This window comes from Nanorana parkeri, unplaced genomic scaffold (genome assembly GCF_000935625.1).
Source record: "Nanorana parkeri isolate BGI_ZX_2015 unplaced genomic scaffold, ASM93562v1 scaffold478, whole genome shotgun sequence".
Taxonomy (NCBI): domain Eukaryota; kingdom Metazoa; phylum Chordata; class Amphibia; order Anura; family Dicroglossidae; genus Nanorana; species Nanorana parkeri.
Genome location: NW_017306746.1, coordinates 323,623 through 342,725, shown reverse-complemented (window position 1 = coordinate 342,725; position 19,103 = coordinate 323,623). Strand labels below are relative to the sequence as shown.

At 38.4% G+C, this 19,103-nt stretch overlaps 1 protein-coding gene across 3 annotated transcripts in view; it reads right to left on the bottom strand.

The window, feature by feature from the left end:
* Window positions 1-19,103, bottom strand: part of DGKA (diacylglycerol kinase alpha) — a 148,889-nt gene that overhangs the window by 3,751 nt on the left and 126,035 nt on the right. For all 3 annotated transcript variants that reach the window (XM_018560793.1, XM_018560791.1, XM_018560790.1), the window contains 13 exons: window positions 14,480-14,599; window positions 14,152-14,269; window positions 13,474-13,562; window positions 13,244-13,363; window positions 9,495-9,593; window positions 8,826-8,912; window positions 7,422-7,495; window positions 5,687-5,761; window positions 5,505-5,590; window positions 4,328-4,417; window positions 2,748-2,908; window positions 1,162-1,226; window positions 290-380 (listed from right to left, as the gene is read on the bottom strand). In XM_018560793.1, coding sequence (XP_018416295.1) covers window positions 290-380; window positions 1,162-1,226; window positions 2,748-2,908; window positions 4,328-4,417; window positions 5,505-5,590; window positions 5,687-5,761; window positions 7,422-7,495; window positions 8,826-8,912; window positions 9,495-9,593; window positions 13,244-13,363; window positions 13,474-13,562; window positions 14,152-14,269; window positions 14,480-14,599 — 1,275 coding nt within the window. The remainder of the gene's footprint in view (window positions 1-289; window positions 381-1,161; window positions 1,227-2,747; window positions 2,909-4,327; window positions 4,418-5,504; window positions 5,591-5,686; window positions 5,762-7,421; window positions 7,496-8,825; window positions 8,913-9,494; window positions 9,594-13,243; window positions 13,364-13,473; window positions 13,563-14,151; window positions 14,270-14,479; window positions 14,600-19,103) is intronic.

Below are 19,103 nucleotides of genomic sequence, written 5' to 3'. Positions count from 1 at the left end.
AACAGGATACATGAGGGGTCTGAGCATAAGCGGAACAAAGTACTAAAGCACCATTCTAAACGTAAGTTGTGGTTTTAAAACCTCCAGCAAGGTGCAGCGGCTGTATATTAAAGGTCCAGAATCAGCATAGAGGCACCCACTTATGACCCCTGGAAAGAATGCCAGATGGAAACCAATGCAGAGAGCCATCAGCAGGTGAAAGTGATTGTAAATGACCAGATCTTACAGTAATCACTACTGATGCAGGTACAGGGGATTGCTTCTGGTAGACATTACTATAAACAATTACCTCTATTGTTACATCATCTCTCAACTTCTTACATGTAGAGAAAACCGTTTCTGACGTTGCAAACTCAAAATACCAGAGTTTATTCTTCATCCTACCAACAGAAAATAAAATATGCTCACTGGCCATTCATTTATTTTATTTTTGTTTATTATATTTCTATTTAGATTTTAAAATATGGCAATACAGCGACACAGGTAGTTTTTTCTTTCTATGACTTCTTTACTTAAGAGAAACGCATCAGGCATAAAACATATAAAAGGCACACTGGGTAAACTCATATCAGAACAAGGTACAGAACACTGAACAAACTTGTAAGGTTGTAATATTGTTAAAGTTGTCTGGCAAAGGAAACAGAGGGTTTGGTGGCACTATGCTGCGTGAGGGTTTTAATTTTAGGAAAGGGGAGAAGAAGAAAAGAGAAAGGAAGGAAATAAAAGGCGGGGGTGGTGGTGTTAGGATAAGGAAGGGAATAAGGGGGGTGGAAGGAGGACGCACAGTGTGCACCTCAATGGTGTCACGCGGACTCACGCCACCCCAAGTTTCCCCAACAGTGTAGCAGAAAGGGTGTGGTGGCCTGATCATAGTATAAGGTGGGACATTTTTTTACGGAGACAAGAGAACTGCAATCCTCTACATGGGTGAACTCCAACCAGTAAAACCAGGTGCATTGTAATTTCTCATCTTGTTTTTTTTTAGGGCAGAGGTTGGGTCCTCCATAGTTTTAAGTTCTTGAATTGAGTTCTTGATTTTTGAAACAAACTATTGCACTATGGAGGGTGGAGCAATTTGCTTCCATCTGAGGGGATTCGGGTTGTTCTCAATTACAAGATACATCTTTGGCACCCCCTCCCCCACCAGTACCCCATATTTACCTGCTGTTAAACTTCTCAGGATATTTCTCCCTCATAACATGGAAACGATGTGCAATGGAGGCATCCTGCAGAATGGAAACATTATAAGCACTTTCTGAAGGTTAAAGGTTTCTATAAAGCTGATTAATTGCTTGTGTAGTAATTATATTTTATTAGAGATTAACAAAGAAAATATTAGAGATGATTTCTTATTTAACAATTTATTTTATTGCATTTGCTATGTAATATAAAAGTGAATTCTGCTGTATCAATGTCAAGCCATTAAAGAAATTGGATATGATCACATTTATTTCCTTGCAATCAGTTTGCATGCGTAGTAGTAATAATAATTATGTATTAATATTTCTTAGGCAAGCTGGGGGAGGGGGTTAAAATAATTAGATAATTTTTAGTAATGTCAAAGCATAGTCAGATGTTTGTTTCTATTTTTAATGAGAGTCTTGTTTTGAGAATGGAGTCTAACTATTTTCAAAGCTTGTGTTTGTCTCCAAAGTGTGAGCCGGAAGTTTTTCTACAAACTGCTCCGATATGAAAAAATACTGGCTAAATGGGTGTGCTTGAAGCATTCGTTGCTAATCATTTTTCTCTTTTGCTACTGCGTTAGACAGCAATAAAAATTAAAAAAAAAATTAGATAATGCAATTGTGTCCAATATAGATTGAGTTATGTGTGATCAAATTAATCTAACTTTAGGACAGCTCCTAACATGGATTATGAAGGTACCCTATTGGGATTTGTATTCAAAGCGAAGGTCATTAGTGTTCCCATTTTATAAAATGGTGGCGTAGTACAATTCATTTATTCATTTTTATACGTTTAAGATGGGTCATCTTATCTTGCAAGAAGCCTAGTGTATGAAAGTATGTGGTTATGACTTCTTCCCATTTATCTGTAGCCATAGAAGGTGCATCTTCTCTTCATTTATACCCCTCCACTCACCCACTAATGCTGAATGGTTATCAATTACGGTCAGGCACCGCTTTCGAAAAATTAGACAAAACATTTGCTTCAAAGCTACTCGTGCAGTTACCCTTCTTTTGTTTTGTAATAGCTTTGACTTGGAGATCCACTAAAGGCAATAAGATTCTAAACTACAACAAATAATTGGAGCCAGCAAAGTCAGCATTTCTTCCACATTTACGTTCTATAGAAGACAAATGGAATATACAGAAGCAGTTGGCGAAAGAATACTGGTCCAAAATTCCTGTAGAGAGGTATAAGAAACTCATTGATGGTTACAGGAAGCCATTGATTTCAGTTATTTTTTTTCAAGGGCTGTTCTATCAATTATTAATTGAGGGTGCCAGTGATTTTGTCCAGTCCATTTTTTGAGTTTTGTGTGGAATGTGTCGGATTTGGCTTTTTTCTCTCTCTACTTTTTTTGTGCCATACCAATACAAACAAAAGAAATAAACATGAGAATGCCTAAATATTTGTAATTACAATTTCTACACAAAGTGGTGCATTATCTGGCAGAAATGCAGGGGTGCCAATATTTTTGGCCATGACTACGCTCTATAGAGCGCTCCATTTTATGTTAATGGTTAAATATTGTACTGTAAAAAGAAAGGTAATATAATTCATACCACTCCAATGGAAAAGTAGTTGTTGATTATCTCATATGGGACAGGATCTCCTTTTTCGTTAGGATTCTCAGGTGTGACCTCAATGTTCCATCGGTCCATTAAAAGAATTGTACTGCTTTCAATGTCCTTTAAAACTTTAACTAGATTTTCTCCATCATACCCTGTAAATAATGAAGCCATGAACTGTGTGTTTAATGGCAAACTGCTCATTTAGCATACCATACTTTCCCATTCAGCTTACAAACTCAAGTCTTTGCTGTAGTAATACTCCCCAATTCATCATATTTCACATGCAGGAGACTGACAAGTATATTCTTTTTCTACATATTTTCAACTTTGTTTTTCTATTAGGACCTTAACAAATCTTACAAATATACAAAACTCCTGTACTGTCCTAGATCTGCCATACTGAGAAAAAACCTCTATTAAAGATGTGTAGGTGAACCTTAACGATATACTTCTCTTTTCTGCTCCCTTTTGGTCTATTAAATACACCATTGTAAGCTATAATTGTTATTACTAAGGCCCCTTTCAAAAGAATGGTGTGATCAGGTCCGTCTCTCAGTTTTTCAGGCAGGTTTGATTTAAACCCAATGTTAGTCTATGGGCAGGCAGATATAAATGGGCATGGGTCCGTTTACATCTGATTGTCTCCGACTCCTTCCAGGTCCAGAGAACAAAATGGTACTGATTGTGATGGGAAGCGGGTACTTTGATGTAAATGGACACATGTCCACTTACATTAGACTCCCCATAGACCTAACATTGGTTCCGGTACGATCAGTTTTTACCTCCATCGTAAGATGGAGGAAAAAAACTGGACAAACACAAATGTCATAATAATGACATCTGTTTTGTACTGCTCCAATCAACATGGGATCCCTGCACAAATCCCCTGCTGAACGAAACCGACAGGTGCCCATGTGAAAGAGGTTTTAATGCATTAATAACAGAATCACCAGGTGAAAGAAAAAAAAAAGACACCAGAATGGTAAGCTGCAATTTATTAATTTTTTGTACTTGGATTTAGATGTACTTTACGTGGTCAATAAGGTAGCACAAACGCAATATTTTTGAGGGTATTAAGTCCTGAGCTGCTAGTACGTTACCCTTCAATTGCAGAGTAAATTGATAGGAGTAGTCATTTTGTATATTTATTGATTTTAACAGCTCCTCTTCAACTGCATTTTAAAACAATATCCTGATTTTCAATTGGACTGTACAATGGTTGCTAATCAAATCTAGGCACATTATTTAACTTTTTACTTTATTAAAGTGTACTTGACATTCCCAAAGGAAGAATTGATAACACAATCCTGTAGGCATATTTAATGTTGTGGGAACCCATACTAAAGCTATTGCATTTAACTAAACCAAATCTATTCTGTAAATAAACAAAAGGACATAAGTATATTGTCACATGCTGGTAACTCCATGCAATAAATGCTAGATGAAATCATTTAGAGAATATAGCATGTGCCATGTGTACCTGAATTCATCACAAATCTAATCTCTCGTCCACAAGGGCAAGTGGCTGGATTGTTATGCATGCAGCACATGGCACAATATACAGGACTCACCTCCTCCCCATCTTAGACATCGTGCTAGGTCATTCCCAGTACCCAATGGCAAGACAGCTACAGGAGGCCTTTCGGGAAGATTGGCTTTATCTAGGAAAAAGTGAAAACGTTAAAGAGTAAAAAAGTCAGTATTAATAATCTTTATATTTACACAATCCAGAATTAAGCTATATCACACCACCTGTCTCATACACACTAGAAATAAATATGCTAAATCACCCTGTACACACACACATACATACATACATACATTATTATATATATTATGTAATGGGGAAGACCATATTTAGGGAAAATAGGATACTCTAAATACATTCTATAAACATCCTCTCCAACTCTCTGTGTTTATCCAAACAATATATTTTGAAGAAAAATATGGAGGAATATTCAAATACATTTCTGAATGGAGGGAGAATGCTTTAGTTCAATTAATGTGTACACAAAATAGGATAGCCTATACTTGCTTCTCTGAAACAGATCCTAAGCTAGCCAAATGTTACAATCTAAATTGCACAATCATTTACATACAAGTGTAGCTTGAGGGCGTACCTAAAAAAATACCATTTAGATCCAATCAGGCAGGCCCATGAACTAAGTAAAGCAGATTGCATAATCAGATTGCAATGTTTATGCAGCTACCTTGGGAAAATGTTTGTCAGATACAAAAAAAACCTGATATTATTATCTCATACACAAAAAGTAGCTTAAAGATAAAAAAAAAACTAAAATGGTATAGGATAGTCAGAGCACTATGGATTAGCTAAGGAGACAGCACAGTAGATGCAGCCTGATTTGAGGCACAATTTGGCTGGCTGAAACTTCAATAAGGTATACATCACTAAAATGATTTAGTCCTATAAACAGCAGGCTTAATTATTCAAACAAAACAAGCAGAGAGCAGAAAAAGCAGCCTATGGCAGAACACTAAATATTGATAATAGTTTGAAATGTTTTATATTTTATTCCTAGGCATAATACGTAAATAATTATGCATAACAACACTATGCAGTACATCCCTTTTAAGTACATATTAACTGTAATATACATCAATGCTAAATACAATCTGCCAATCAGTAAGAACAATAATTATGTGAATATGGCTGTAATCACTTCAAACTTGGCCTCAGCCACCAATTTCATTCAAGCCTTTGGATTACAAATTATTAAAAGTTATTACCAATGGCATCCAAAATCCATCCGACTGTGCCATCCCCACCACACACCAAAACCCGGTAGATGGGAGCATCCCGGAAAAAGTTGAGCCTAGTGATAAATAAGAAGTAAGGAAAAGTGGTTATCATAGAAAACGGACCAACATTTGTTGGACATTACTTTGTTCCTTTACTCAAATGTTCTTACCCAGGTGCTGGACCGACCTTCACTAGGTTATAAACTTGACGGGGGTTCAATAGATACTGGAACTTGCGAAGAACTCTACAGATAATGATTGAAAGTGAACAATAAAGAAGTATGCCAGCATGTAAACTTGTCATACAAAGCTGCAATATAAAAGCTTGTGTCTCCACCATCTGGTCCATGAAATTGTCGCGCAACATGTTTAGAAATTCCCCCTCTTCAATCTTGTTCTAAAGGGAAATGATGTCCTACAAGCAAGGGCTTGCATCCCAAAACAGCAGAGAGCACTATAGGGATTATAGTAAGGTAGGCAAAAGAAAATACAATAACAAAATATCTGTTACAGGTTATTGCATGTCTATAGCCAGAAAAGTGTATACGTGCTGTAAGGAAGTGGTTTACTATACAATGTCAAGTTAAGCTGGCCATGCACTGGTTGATTTTCAAACCTTCATATGAAAAAAACTCATCAGAACATGTAATAATGCCATCAGAGATTTGACGAATGTCATTGAAAATTTCATTTGTTTTTAACATTTAATTTTAGGAGTTGGAATGGAGGGGTTAGGAATTGAGTTTCTAAAATGTAAACCACATTCACTGTTAGAATTTCATTGCTTTGAGGAACATTTTCTATCCTGCTCCTTTGATTTCTTTCGTCGATTTGATGTTTCATTTGACTTCATCAACAATTAGAAATCAAACAAACTTTCTAACAGCAAATTTTTTTAAAACAAAATTCCACTGGTGTATGGCCAGCTTAAGGGTTAATATATACTGTCAACCTCATTTAAAAGTACATACATTCACACACTACTCAGTCATTGTCCTTTCAAGAGTTAAAGCAGAACCTAATGGTAAAAGTAAAAACCTGTCTTTTTTGCTGAAGTAGTGACATACAATGTCTCCTCTGAAATAAATCATTCTTCCCTGCCTGTTCACAAGCTTCTGCAGAATTTACACTGAGCTGCACATTTGCAGGTAAGTGTACATTTCTGTGTGCCTTAATACTGGGATGGATGCTAAAGGATAATACTGGGATGGATGCTAAAGGATAAATTAAGTTCTGTCATCCCAGCCCAGACAATCAAAATGGCTGAGGATCCCCAACATGGAAGAAGCCAGGAGAAGATGTTGGCACCAGCAAGGGAGCTCGAAGACGTAACAGTGCTGGAGCAGAACACAATATAGGTCTGCTTTACAGAAACTCTGAATGGGCAAAGCAAAAGAGCCTTTGAAAGAACAAACCTCCACCCACCAATACTCACCTTTTCTGAGTTCCCCCTCTTCAATCTCTTTTAAAGCCAGGAATCCAAACCCCATATGTAAGCATATGTAAGCTATGTGTTAGTGCTCACTCCCTGGGCCTGGTGATTGGCCGCTCATGCCTGAGTACTGCATCCTGGGAGAAAGGGGAGGAGGTCACATTTGACCTCATAATCACAAGCATGTTTTTTTTCCAATGGCTCCAATTAAGCAAGAGAGTGGCAGCTGAGCATGGAGAGTCTCTTCACACTCTGACATAAAAAAAGGCCCATGTCTACTTTTATATACTGGAAGAATACTACAAAATATTACAGACTGGCTGTTATATGATGTCATTGTTGTCATTTGCTTATAATATATGGCCTAAATTGTCTGTTAGGTACTTAAGTACTTCAACAACTGAAAAGTGCACCATTTGTCAGATGAAATAATTTCTCACAGCAGACTACATCTTACCAGTATGATGACTCACCTTTCCCCCTGCTTTCCTCCACTCTTTGGGTTGACAAAGACAAGTAGTGGGTGTGTATCTAGCATTGGGACTATCTGCAAATACAATGGAACATGCACCAGAACAGGAATCCACAAACCCAGGCATACACATGTACTTTATAAACACACACAGAGAGTAAAGCAGAGCCCCTGGCCTTTTTACTGTAATAGTGATGAAGTGTCATACTATATATGAAACACAGTAGCCAAAGGTTTTCTGTCAAGGGGAAGCGTGGCCATTGAATTCAATGCACCGCCACGCCCCCTCCCGTCCCAGAATGCAGGGGAAAGCTTTGAGAGGGATTTGAGTGCGCAGCTACCGTTCTGGAACGCACTGCATTCGGTGTGAACAACCCCTAATAACATACATTGTAAACGTAATAATATAAATTGTTTTGCTGTATCTAAATATATTAAATAACCTCGGCACAAAGTTTTGCTTATGGGACATTTAGAACTTGGTACTGCATAGCTGCTGAGAAACATTAAAAGAAGAACTCTAAACACATTTAAGCAACTACATCTAAACTGAACACATAACCCCAATGCAATTTCATTGCATTGTCTAGCAATGTCTAGTTATGTTTATGCTGGCCATATATACCATATATACCTTTCAAGAATATTTAATTTACTTCAAACAAGCTTTTGACTGCATTAACTATCTAATGGATCAAAGCAACCTATCCCCAGCATCTTAATGGTTTTAAAAGAAAGAGATGGTGGTAGATTTCATGGATCTGGTTAGCGGTTTTGTGATTTAAAGCTGGTTGGATTTAAAGCAGGTGCAATTCAGGAACATAAATAAGCTGCACTCTTTTGGCACAATGAGATCTTTCCTCCCTGTGCTTCAAAGGTAAGTCATGATGGTTTGATGGTCAAGGTAGGCACTGACACAGCATAGCCTGCCCCCCTTTACATGGTGACCATTCCCCCAATAGGTTATATAATTAGCTAGACCTTAGAGCTTTAGTGTTGAGACCTGTCTGACAATGTACAACCTCTTCTTAAAATCTTCCCAATATCCCATTTTTTCCCCATGCATATCCACATCAAACATTCTAATAATTTCAATGCAAGGCCTTTGAAAATTTGTGCGCATACCTTCCATTGAAATTAGTAGTCTGAGGAGTGCATGTTTCGGGGGGTGAAGGAATCTGGCAAGTAAACCTCTCCAATTCATAGGATTAATTACTCAGGACAAATACTCAGGATAAATGAATTTCGATTGGTGACTATAACATTACTGCACTGTGCACACTAGTCTTTGCCTCACTCCGTGTGAGTAACAGATGTTAACATGTAAAGCATATTGTTGGACGGATAATGTAATGGTGCACTAAGGTATAATGTATATAATAGTTAGATTAAAGGTGGTTCTCACTCGAAGTGCTTGTCCCTCTGCAGCGCTGAATGTCTGTGATGTTTCGTCTGAAGAACCTATAAGGTTCTTCTGACTGTTCTGTCGTTCCTGAATATGAAGGAGAAGAAAACAGAAAGAAATTACATGTGAATGAAAATATATGTGACTGAACAAAGTGCACATAACTTTTGCGTAAAAAAAATGGAGGAAAGGAAATGAAATGGTGCATGTATTTGCAATTTCTAACCAGCATTACATAAATGACAGCTAAATTATGACATGTTTCCATAGACACCTACAGTTGGATTCAAAACCTCACTTGTTACTTTCCACTATTCTTGATACATATACAGTTCTATGCACACAGAGACAGTATAAAAAAATTTAAGAAAACAAATGAGAAAAAAAAGATTCTTTGAGAAAAGCACTGGCAATAAGAGGCCTATAACATTGATGTCACAGTGACAATGACTAATGTGTGCAGGTTAATTTAATAAGGTGATGCAAATTATGTCAACGTTGAACAGCATGCAGACAATCCTAACATATTTACATAGCATAACAGATTAAATTTTTTTGCCGAGACCAGTAATAGATGGTTTATTATTGGGTAGTGTAAGTCATGCACTTCTGTGTTGTCATTTCACTTTCCAATGCTTTATGAAATGCCCTAGCATTTGTTTTACCTACCAGAATTACTGGATAAATGGAAGAAGGAGGCAATATATGGTCACGTAGGATGCCACCATCACACTTCAGAGGCAACATGGAAACACATTCATCATGAGCCTAAAGTAAATTAAAGGGTTTTTTACAAAGGCGGCACTGTAAACAATTAGTTATACTTTTAGCACTATGTAACAGGTTTTCCATCTACCTTGTCCCTAGCAAAGAAATGTATATTGCAATGCAATGTATAAAGCAAAGAAATTTATTTTATGCCTATTGTGCAATTCTCCAGACTGTTCCCCTCATTACCTTGTAGCTTACTGTTTTTAATTGTATGCTTATGTAAGTAACTTTTACCTTTGATAGACAATCTGAAAATAGCAACAAGGTGATCTGCCAATTACGCAAGCTATCAGGAAAGAATGTCAAGGCATACCTTTCATCTCTTTCATAAGACAGTTAGTGTTGTGTAAGCTGCATAATACTGTTACAAAGCAGGAATAATTAACAGCTAAAATGAGAGCTGGACTATCTGATACAAAAATATTACTAAAAATAAGATTTACTCAAACACAATGTTTGTTAGGGCTGCTTGATGTGCTAGAGAGTTTAGTTATGCTCCACTATTGTTTAATAGTTATACTAAGTGAGTGCATTCATTCTCTGATAGTAAGGGCATCATATGGATTACCTATACTTAAGTCGATATGGGTCAGCACATTAAACACGTACACCAATGATTGATCTACATTTCAATCTCACCTTCAACTATAATATATTACACACATTAAAAGCAAGGCATATTGTGGGATCCATCTATGGCTATTAATGTAAAGTGCATGTTCATAATTGCTATCTTAAATCTAAATGTCCATATATTAATCTATATCTGTACTTACCTTGAAATTCAATAATCATTCAGTTACAAGCCACAATTTAAGAGTTACATGGTGCCATAGTTAACCAAGTTTAGAAGAACACATATCAATCAAATTCACCCTCTAAAAAACTTAGGCAAAGGAAGGCAAAATAAACCTTTCTAATAAAATCGATTCAATTTTGTCATCCAGTGCTTTTTTTTATTCTGTTCTTGACTATTCTATTGTAACCTCTTGCCATTATTACTGCCACTTATTAAACAGCCTTACTGTGAAGAACCTATTTCTATTCTAATGTAACATCTATCCCCTTTTTCCTTTGTATAGACACAGTTATATAATAAGTAAATAACCCCACAGTCATGTTGTGACTTGCGATTTTCAAACATTTCATTGCGAGACCTGCCTTCCACTTTATTGAGTTAGTTTTACACCCAAGCCTTCTCCAAATCTCAGATTACTTTCAATCAACACTAAACTTCAATATGTGTTATAATGTAGTTTATGCATCCTAAACTTTTAATTGCTTTTGTAGGTGCTATTTGGCATTGGGCGCTGCTTAGCTTACTATTAACCAGTATTCTGGTTTAAAGGCTTACATTGCTGGCCTCTCCTTTCACAAATACTAGTTCCTTTGCTTGCCCTGCCTTTAAAGGCAAAGAAGCTGTTCACTTTGCAAAGCAATTTGCACATTGGCAAAGGAATTGCCCCTTAGATTTGTGATTGTGTGGAAAATTCCCTTTGCAAAGAATACCCAATCATGTGCAAGGAATAACAAAAACAGTATTTTTGCTTGCACATGATTGGATGATGGAAGTCAATGGAGCTTCATCTTTTTCACTGAGCTAAGGGAAAATTCCTTTGCAATGTAACAGCCTATTTGCCTTAAAGGAGAACTATGAGGTGAGTGCTTTTCACTCACCTCATAGTTCTAGCCGACCTGTGACAATGAGACTGTCACAGGTCGGCTCAGTAGATCGGGAAGTGAGCGAACACATACCGGCGTTCCCTCACTTCTCGATCCTGTCACGGCCCTCTGCCGTGACAGGGGAGGGGCTGGATTCCCCCCCTCCCCGCTCCGATCCTCCAGCGTTGACTGGCGGAACGGACGTGGAGAAGGCGGGTACAGCTGGATCTGCCTCTAGATAGGCAGAGCCAGCTGTCACTCACGCAGCTGGGCGGATCCAGACATAATTGTTGTGATACGCTTCAGCTGCCGCGTCTCAGTATACCGCGAGCTGTAGCTCGCGGTATACTGAGCTTAGGATTACGGGAGGACGCTAGTTTGTGTCCTCCCGTTACCCTAAGGAGAACTATGGGGAAAAGCCCTAACCCCATAGTTCTCCTTTAAGTAAATCAACCCTAATGTCTCAGATGGCATTAGTGCAAGAAACAGCCACGCAACTAGTGTTTTTCACAAAAGGTCAGCAATGACAGCCTCTGTTTTTGCCTAACAGCAGGTTATCTTAAAAAAAAACCCTTGGGTCTGATTACTTATTGCATTGAATTTCTTGAGTATTGAGTTTAGCAATTATTGAGATAGTTTTACTTAATTAATTAGCATATATGCAAAGTGTGAGTTGTTTTTGTTTCCAAAGGCAACACACAGCTGAGCTAAATCTTTATTTTATTGGGGAAATAACCTATGGCTTTTGCTCAGACACAATGACATTTTCTAATACGTAAAGTATTTATGCAATCACTGTGAAAAGCAACACATTAAAAATAAAAACTAGGTTCATTTTAAAGCTCTTAGACCTGCAGTAAACACTTAGGGCAGGGTTGGGCAACTTCTGCCGTCCAGCTGTGCTTTAACTACAAATCCCAACATGCCTGTGCCTCCGAGAGTCATGCCTGTAACTGTCAGTCTTGCAATGCCTCATGGGACTTGGAATTCCACAACAGCTGGAGGGCCAGAGTTGCCCACCCCTGACTTAGGGGATAATTTATAAATCATCTGCGCCAACATATGCTGGCCGAATGCTGTTTGCACAGAATTCCGACTACTAGATGGTGCCAAGGAGAACATGCTGGGGTGGAAGATTTAAAAATCATGAAGTGTTCAAGTGAGCATGACCTCAAAAAGTTAATTTTTTATGCCTTAGGAACATTTAGAAATGATAAGTGTCCCTAAGCAGTACCCTGAAAATATGGCTTTTGTCTGGAATGTCTCCTGGGAAAATAGCAGTACATTTCCTGGCATGTGTCTAGGCATTCCTATGCATACACTGTCTCATAGTGGTATATCTGTAATGTACGACCCATAGCATTACTGCTTACTGTTCTGCTTGCTGGAGGCTCTAATATGAGGAAGCAAATCCCTGACTCTACCAAGATGGCCACCTCCACACAGTGACACAGCACAGAACAAGGCATGGTAAGTCAGTAATGGGGAAAGATCAGCTTCAGGGAGACAACAGGAAATCTTGCTGACTAGCTTTCCACTTGTCTTTATTATTTGTCACTTGTCTAGTCTTCCCACCTGTCTTTATTGGGCACAGCATTCAGAGCTCAGTGCCTCTTTAAAGAGCTCTCCAGGAATCGTGAAGCCTATGGAGCCCTTTCATGCAAATAGCAACTGTAGTTCCTTGAGTCACAACTTTTTTCCAATGCCTCCTACCTCATGCACCTCACTTCTGATCCATCACTATCATGGGCAGTCTCACTGACCAATAATGAGGTGTGAGATGTAGGAGAGGATGGGGCCTGGTGCCACACTAGGAATGTACATCACTGTTTGTATGTATGGTAGGTATGTGTTGTGAATACATGTCTGGCTTAGTTTTCAGGGCTTTAATCATGGGTTTCTTTTAAGACTGCATTAACACTTTGCAATGTTTTTATTAATACTGCAGATCCACTGTATGTGTTTTGATAAGCTAGTGTCCTCACCTTGACATGACACCAGACACAGCGTTGGCCAGTAAGACTCTGGAAACTTTTTATCTTTTTCTGACATCGTTCACACTTGCTGGCCTCACATCCACCTTTAACCCATATGTGAGTCTGTCCCTGAAGCGGTATAAGGAGAATTACAGTACATAGTGAGTACAGGCAATGTTCACAACATGTAATAAAGCATGCATATCATGAGGATAAAAGTATGAATGAGCTGCACTTACACTTGCATCTTTACGGGACTTGGCGTATGTGCTGATGCAGGTATTTGGTGCTTTGCGAGCACAGCGTTCATGCACAGTAAACTTACAGACTGTGAAATAAAAAGGTACATTACTTAAAGAACTTTAGCCCAAAATAACAAGATAAAATAACTAAAGCAGCTTTTGCTACAATATTCACATTTAATCCAGAGTTTTCCTCCAGAATATTATTTCCTATTACTCAGTCTATCCTCAGTTTGATGTCCAGTATTTTTCAATCCCCTCCCACTAAGTCCAGGTCATCCTGGACCTGCCCCCAACCTGCGACTGGACAGTGAAAGGAGAAGCAACACAGTGATGAGATCAAGTACACTGCAATACCTGCCTTTTGACAGCCTGCTACTGATGGGCTTCACCCTTATCTCTATGACTAAGCCCATGAGAGTAAAATGCATCAGAGGTTGGTAATCTGAAGGCGTGGCAGCAGTATGCATGTCAGAGCTGAATAATGTCAGCAGTGTGCACCTCTTTCATTACGCAGTATTGAGATATACAGAGCGTGTATGGGCTCTTAGTCCGCAACATGCCTGGACTGGGAAGCCTGAACAAGTGCAGAGCAGTGACATTCTTCCTTTTTCTGGCTAGTTGTTATATGTTATCTTTATATAGATACAATCCTGTTTTTTTCTGTCTACTTACATGTGCAGCACAGGCCTTGTTTCCTGACACCAAACAGCAATGCTTCACACACATTACAGTACACAGGTCGGTTAAAATGTTTGAGACGCCACAAATGTTGACCATCATCTTTAATATTCTGTGTAAAATGAAACAGTGTATAAAATTGTATCTTAACAGCACCAGATTTAAAAAAACATGCTTTTAAGGTTGTTGTAGCTTGTAGACAGCTACCGTACAACGAACCTGGGGCTCCCTGGTGGCGGAAATATGCCAGATTTTATGCTGTACAGCCAGAGGTGGCCTTGTACAAAAGCCCTTAGGGTTCAGTAACCAGCTATCTACTTACAACTTCCATTCCAAGCAGCACCAGTAGGGGCACTGTGGTGAGCCCTCCCTTAAGCCATTCCTCATAGGACACGGTTCCATTGCCATCATAATCCACCTGTCGCATCATCTCTTCCAGCATCTGCAGAATACAAAATGTGACCATACAATTATACTGGATGCACAAACTCATTTCATGTACTAAGTGTTTATATGAATTGTATTCCTATGTCAATCTTATGAGAATCCTCTTTATTTCATTGTATACCTCTCAGTTGTGTTAAAATAATTGTGCAGCGCTATATAACCTCCCCATAACATCAAAATAAATTAATGATTCAAAAGAATTTATAAATAATATGAAGGATATAGAAAACTTTCCACAAAAAAAGGGACGTAGAGATTAAAAATAGGAAACATCGGAAATATATAAGAGACATGTCAGATTTTAAACATGGGAAAGTATACATCATTAGTTGTGACATTAGTCTTAATGAACAGGAGATTAATGATGAAGGAGGAAACGTAGAGAAGGACCCTCCATGGAAACCCATTCATAATGGTAATAGGAAAAGGAATAGGGATATGGAGATTAACCTGCCTCCGACTACTACTAACCTAAGGAAAAATGCATCCAAATTTGGTTCAGGTATACCATTATCACAAAGGTTTCACCACCTTTTGACTCAGGATGATCCTGATAATACTGTTAAAATTTTACCTACCTATCAAAAAGGTTCTCCCTGGACTAATCCATCTAACCAGCATTTTTTGGGGAATCCCCACAGGAATTACCCCCCAAGATGAGGATCCCATAGGGGTTTTACGGAACACCATCAAAATATGGGATACAGACAACGAGGCCCTTTAGAACAGGGAAACCCCAGAATGCAGGGAATGGGGGACAGAGAAATTGGAGGGAGCACCTTCAGCAACAAAGGGGTATATTCAAGGACCTAAGGGGAGGAGAAGAAGGTGTAGAGGGGGGAGGAGGATACAGTTACAGAAGGGACAGAAGGTTTTAAGAAAGGGTATCTTTAAAAGGAGAACTATGAGGTGAGTGCTTTTCACTCACCTCATAGTTCTAGCCTACCTGTGACAATAAGACTGTCACAGGTCGGCTCAGTAGATCGGGAGGTGAGCGAACAGATACCGGCATTCGCTCACCTCTCGATCCTGTCACGGCTCTCTGCCGTGACAGGGGAGGGGCTGGATTCCTCCCTCCGCCAGTGCTAAACTGGCGGAACGGACGTGGAGGGGGCGGGCACAGCTGGCTCTGCCTCTAGATAGGCAGAGCCAGCTGTCAGTCACGCAGCTGGGCGGATCCCGGCACAATTGTCGGGATCCGCTTCAGCTGCGGCGTCTCAGTATACCGTGAGCAGTAGCTCGCGGTATACTGCGGCGTCTCAGTATACCGCGAGCTACAGCTTGCGGTATACTGAGCCTAGGGTGACGGGAGGACGCTAGTTTGTGTGCTCCCGTTACCCTAAGCAGAACTATGGGGAAAAGCCTTAATCCCATAGTTCTCCTTTAATCTTAGCTCTGTGACTTTGACACCAGATGAGGAGAAAGTTCTCAACCTTGGCTTAAAATTTGCCCCAATTAATAATTTAAATAAGTTTGATACCTATATTGATATACAGTAATACCTTGGTTTACGAGCATAATTCGTTCCGGAAGCATGCTTGTAATCCAAAGCGCTTGTATATCAAAGCGAGTTTCCCCATAGGAAATAATGGAAATTCAGATGATTCGTTCCACATCCCAAAAATATTCATATATTATTACAATACTGTACTGTAATATAATAACGTATAAAATATAAAGAAAAATAAACCAATTACCGGTACCTTTTGTGGCCGGTGTGAGAGGGACAAGAGAGGCGATTATTGTGTAGGACAACTTTCACTATCACTAACGGAATCACTGCTATCTCTTGACTCATGGAATCTTTTTCATTTCGTGAAACCTTAACAAGGAATCTGTCCAATGTGACATTGCATTGTCGTTAAACAGACTCATCGCTCGCACTGCTACAGCCTTATTCGGGTGGCGCTTTTCTACAAAATTTTGCTCTTCTTGCAAGACATTTGCTTGTATATCAAAGCGAAATTTTTCAGAAATGTTTGCTTGTCTTGCAAAACGCTCTCAAACCAAGTTACTTGTAAACCAAGGTATTACTGTACAGAAGTTTATTAGAAAATTAAATATAAAAAAATATTATTCAGGAATCACAAAACCCCCTCCATTAAAAGAACCTTTAAAAACTAGAACCTACATCCAGACCACATTGAGAAATAGGTCTGTTTTTAATCCAAAGATTAGCTCTAACCATTTTGTGGAGGTTTTTAAAAACCTAGTTGAGGAGGATGTTAGATCCCTCCAATTTAAATATGCGAAAAATAAGGACTTTATAAACCAGGGCATTGAATCCCTTGAACAGAGAAAGGAAGTGGTTGTTAGACCAGCTTATAAAAGGAGGAGGGGTGGTGATTATTAATAAAGATTATTATGAACAAGGAATGGATAATATTTTACGTACTAAAGATGCTTACAAAAAACTAAAAGGAAACCCAACTAATGTTTTAAAAAAAGAATTGGAAACATTGGTAAATAAAAGGTTTTAAGAAAGATCTTCTAACCAAAAAAGAGAAGGATTATTTAATTCCTTCACTCTGCCAGGTACCCGTCATGTATTTTTTGCCCAAAATTCATAAAAATTTAGAAAAGCCACCTGGGAGACCGATAGTCAGTGGCATCGACTCCTTAGTTGCCAGACTAGGAGAATTTATTGACCTTCATTTGCAACCATTGGTAGGACAGACACTGGCCTTTCTTAAGGATAGTAAAGACGTTTTGAATATCCTTAACCAATTGAAAGGAAACAACGATACATTAATGGCCACCATCAATGTCGCTTCACTTTATACAACAATACCACATCAGAAGGGAATTGATGCAATAAATTGGGCTTTTGTATAAGTTTAGTACATGTGAGAGAGCAGAAGAAATTTATTATAGATTGTATAGATTTTGCAATGTCCAAAAATTACTTCTGGTACAAAGATGACTACTACCTCTAAACCAAGGGAGTAGCAATGGGAGCTAAATTTGCACCAAGTCTGGCCAATTTATATAAGGCAGATTGGGAGGAGCTCTATATTTTTGATGGAATAACACCTAATATCAAACTTTGGAAACGCTATTATTATCATCTGGGAGGGGGATTCATCATCATTCCTATTGTTTTTAGATTTTTTAAATACTAATGATTTTAATATACAATTTTTAGATTTAGATACTTTTAGACATGCGACTAATTATGTAACTAACACTTTTTTCAAGCCCACTGACAACAATGGTTACATCCCCATTTCCAGTTGCCATCATCCTAAATGGCTAAAAGGTATCCCTAAAGGACAATTTACTCGCATCAGACGTAACTGTACAAATAGGGAGGACTTTCTTTCACAAATGAATATCCTGGTGGAGAGATTTAAAGAGAAGGGCTATGGGGATAGAGATCTGGAGAGAGTTAAGAGGGAGGTTCTCGAAGTAGATAGGGATATGCTTTTAGCACCCTCTAGAAAACCTTTCCCTATGTCCTTTATAACTAATTTTTCCTTTCAATATAAAAAACAGGAAGCTATTTTGAAAAAACATTGGTTTATTCTCAAAAAAGACAAAACATTAGGTCCTCTACTCCCTAATAAACCACAAATCATATATAGAAAGGTCCCCATTATTAGAAATAGATTAACCAAAAATATGTCAGATCCCCCTAGACGTAAAGTTTCCTTTTTTGAAGGAAAAGGTTTCTACCCTTGTAGAAAATGTGTCAGTTGCAAAGCCACAGAGACTAGGAAAAAAGTTACTGTGTTTAAATCTAGTGTCAACAATAAAGAATATAAGACAAAAAAGTCACACTAAATTTGTAACTTATTTATTGGAATGTCCCTGTGGCCTCCAATATGTGGGTAGGACCACCAGGGAATTAAGAAAAAGATTGGAGGAACATGTTTACAACATCAAGAGAAGGTTTTATAAACATAGTCTATCCAGACAATTTAGATGATATTACAATCGAGACCCGAAAGGGATGAAAGTCGTGGGTATTGATAGAAGTGAGCCACATTTCTAGGGGATCCAACCTCACCAGACAAATAGAGAAATTAATCTAAGTGGAATTATTAATTGAACTCACTGGCACCCAGGGGTCTCAATATAGACTTCGATTTAAACTGTTTTTTGAGCAACAAATAATTTTCCAATACCTCTGGAGTTATCTATTGCCAACATGGGGTATAGTCCTTCATCTATTTATATGTCATGTACTCTCTACACCTTTATTGTCCTATAAGATCCTAGGTCTGCGTTTAGAATAACCATTTTGGTTCTTGATATGGACAAATTTTATTACTGTAGATTGTTTTCTAACATTAACTGTTTGTTAATTAAACATCTCCCATCGTTTAGAGTTGATTAAGGAGTGGGTTCTTTGCGGTCTCCTGAGATAAAAGGCTGTTAGTGAAGTGTGGGCAGCTGGACCCGCTATCCTCTGAAGACGTCATATTATGAACCGTGTCAGCTGCTGGGCTTGCTGACATCACACTTTGGATCTCTTGGAGACGAGAGGGTTCTTTTAT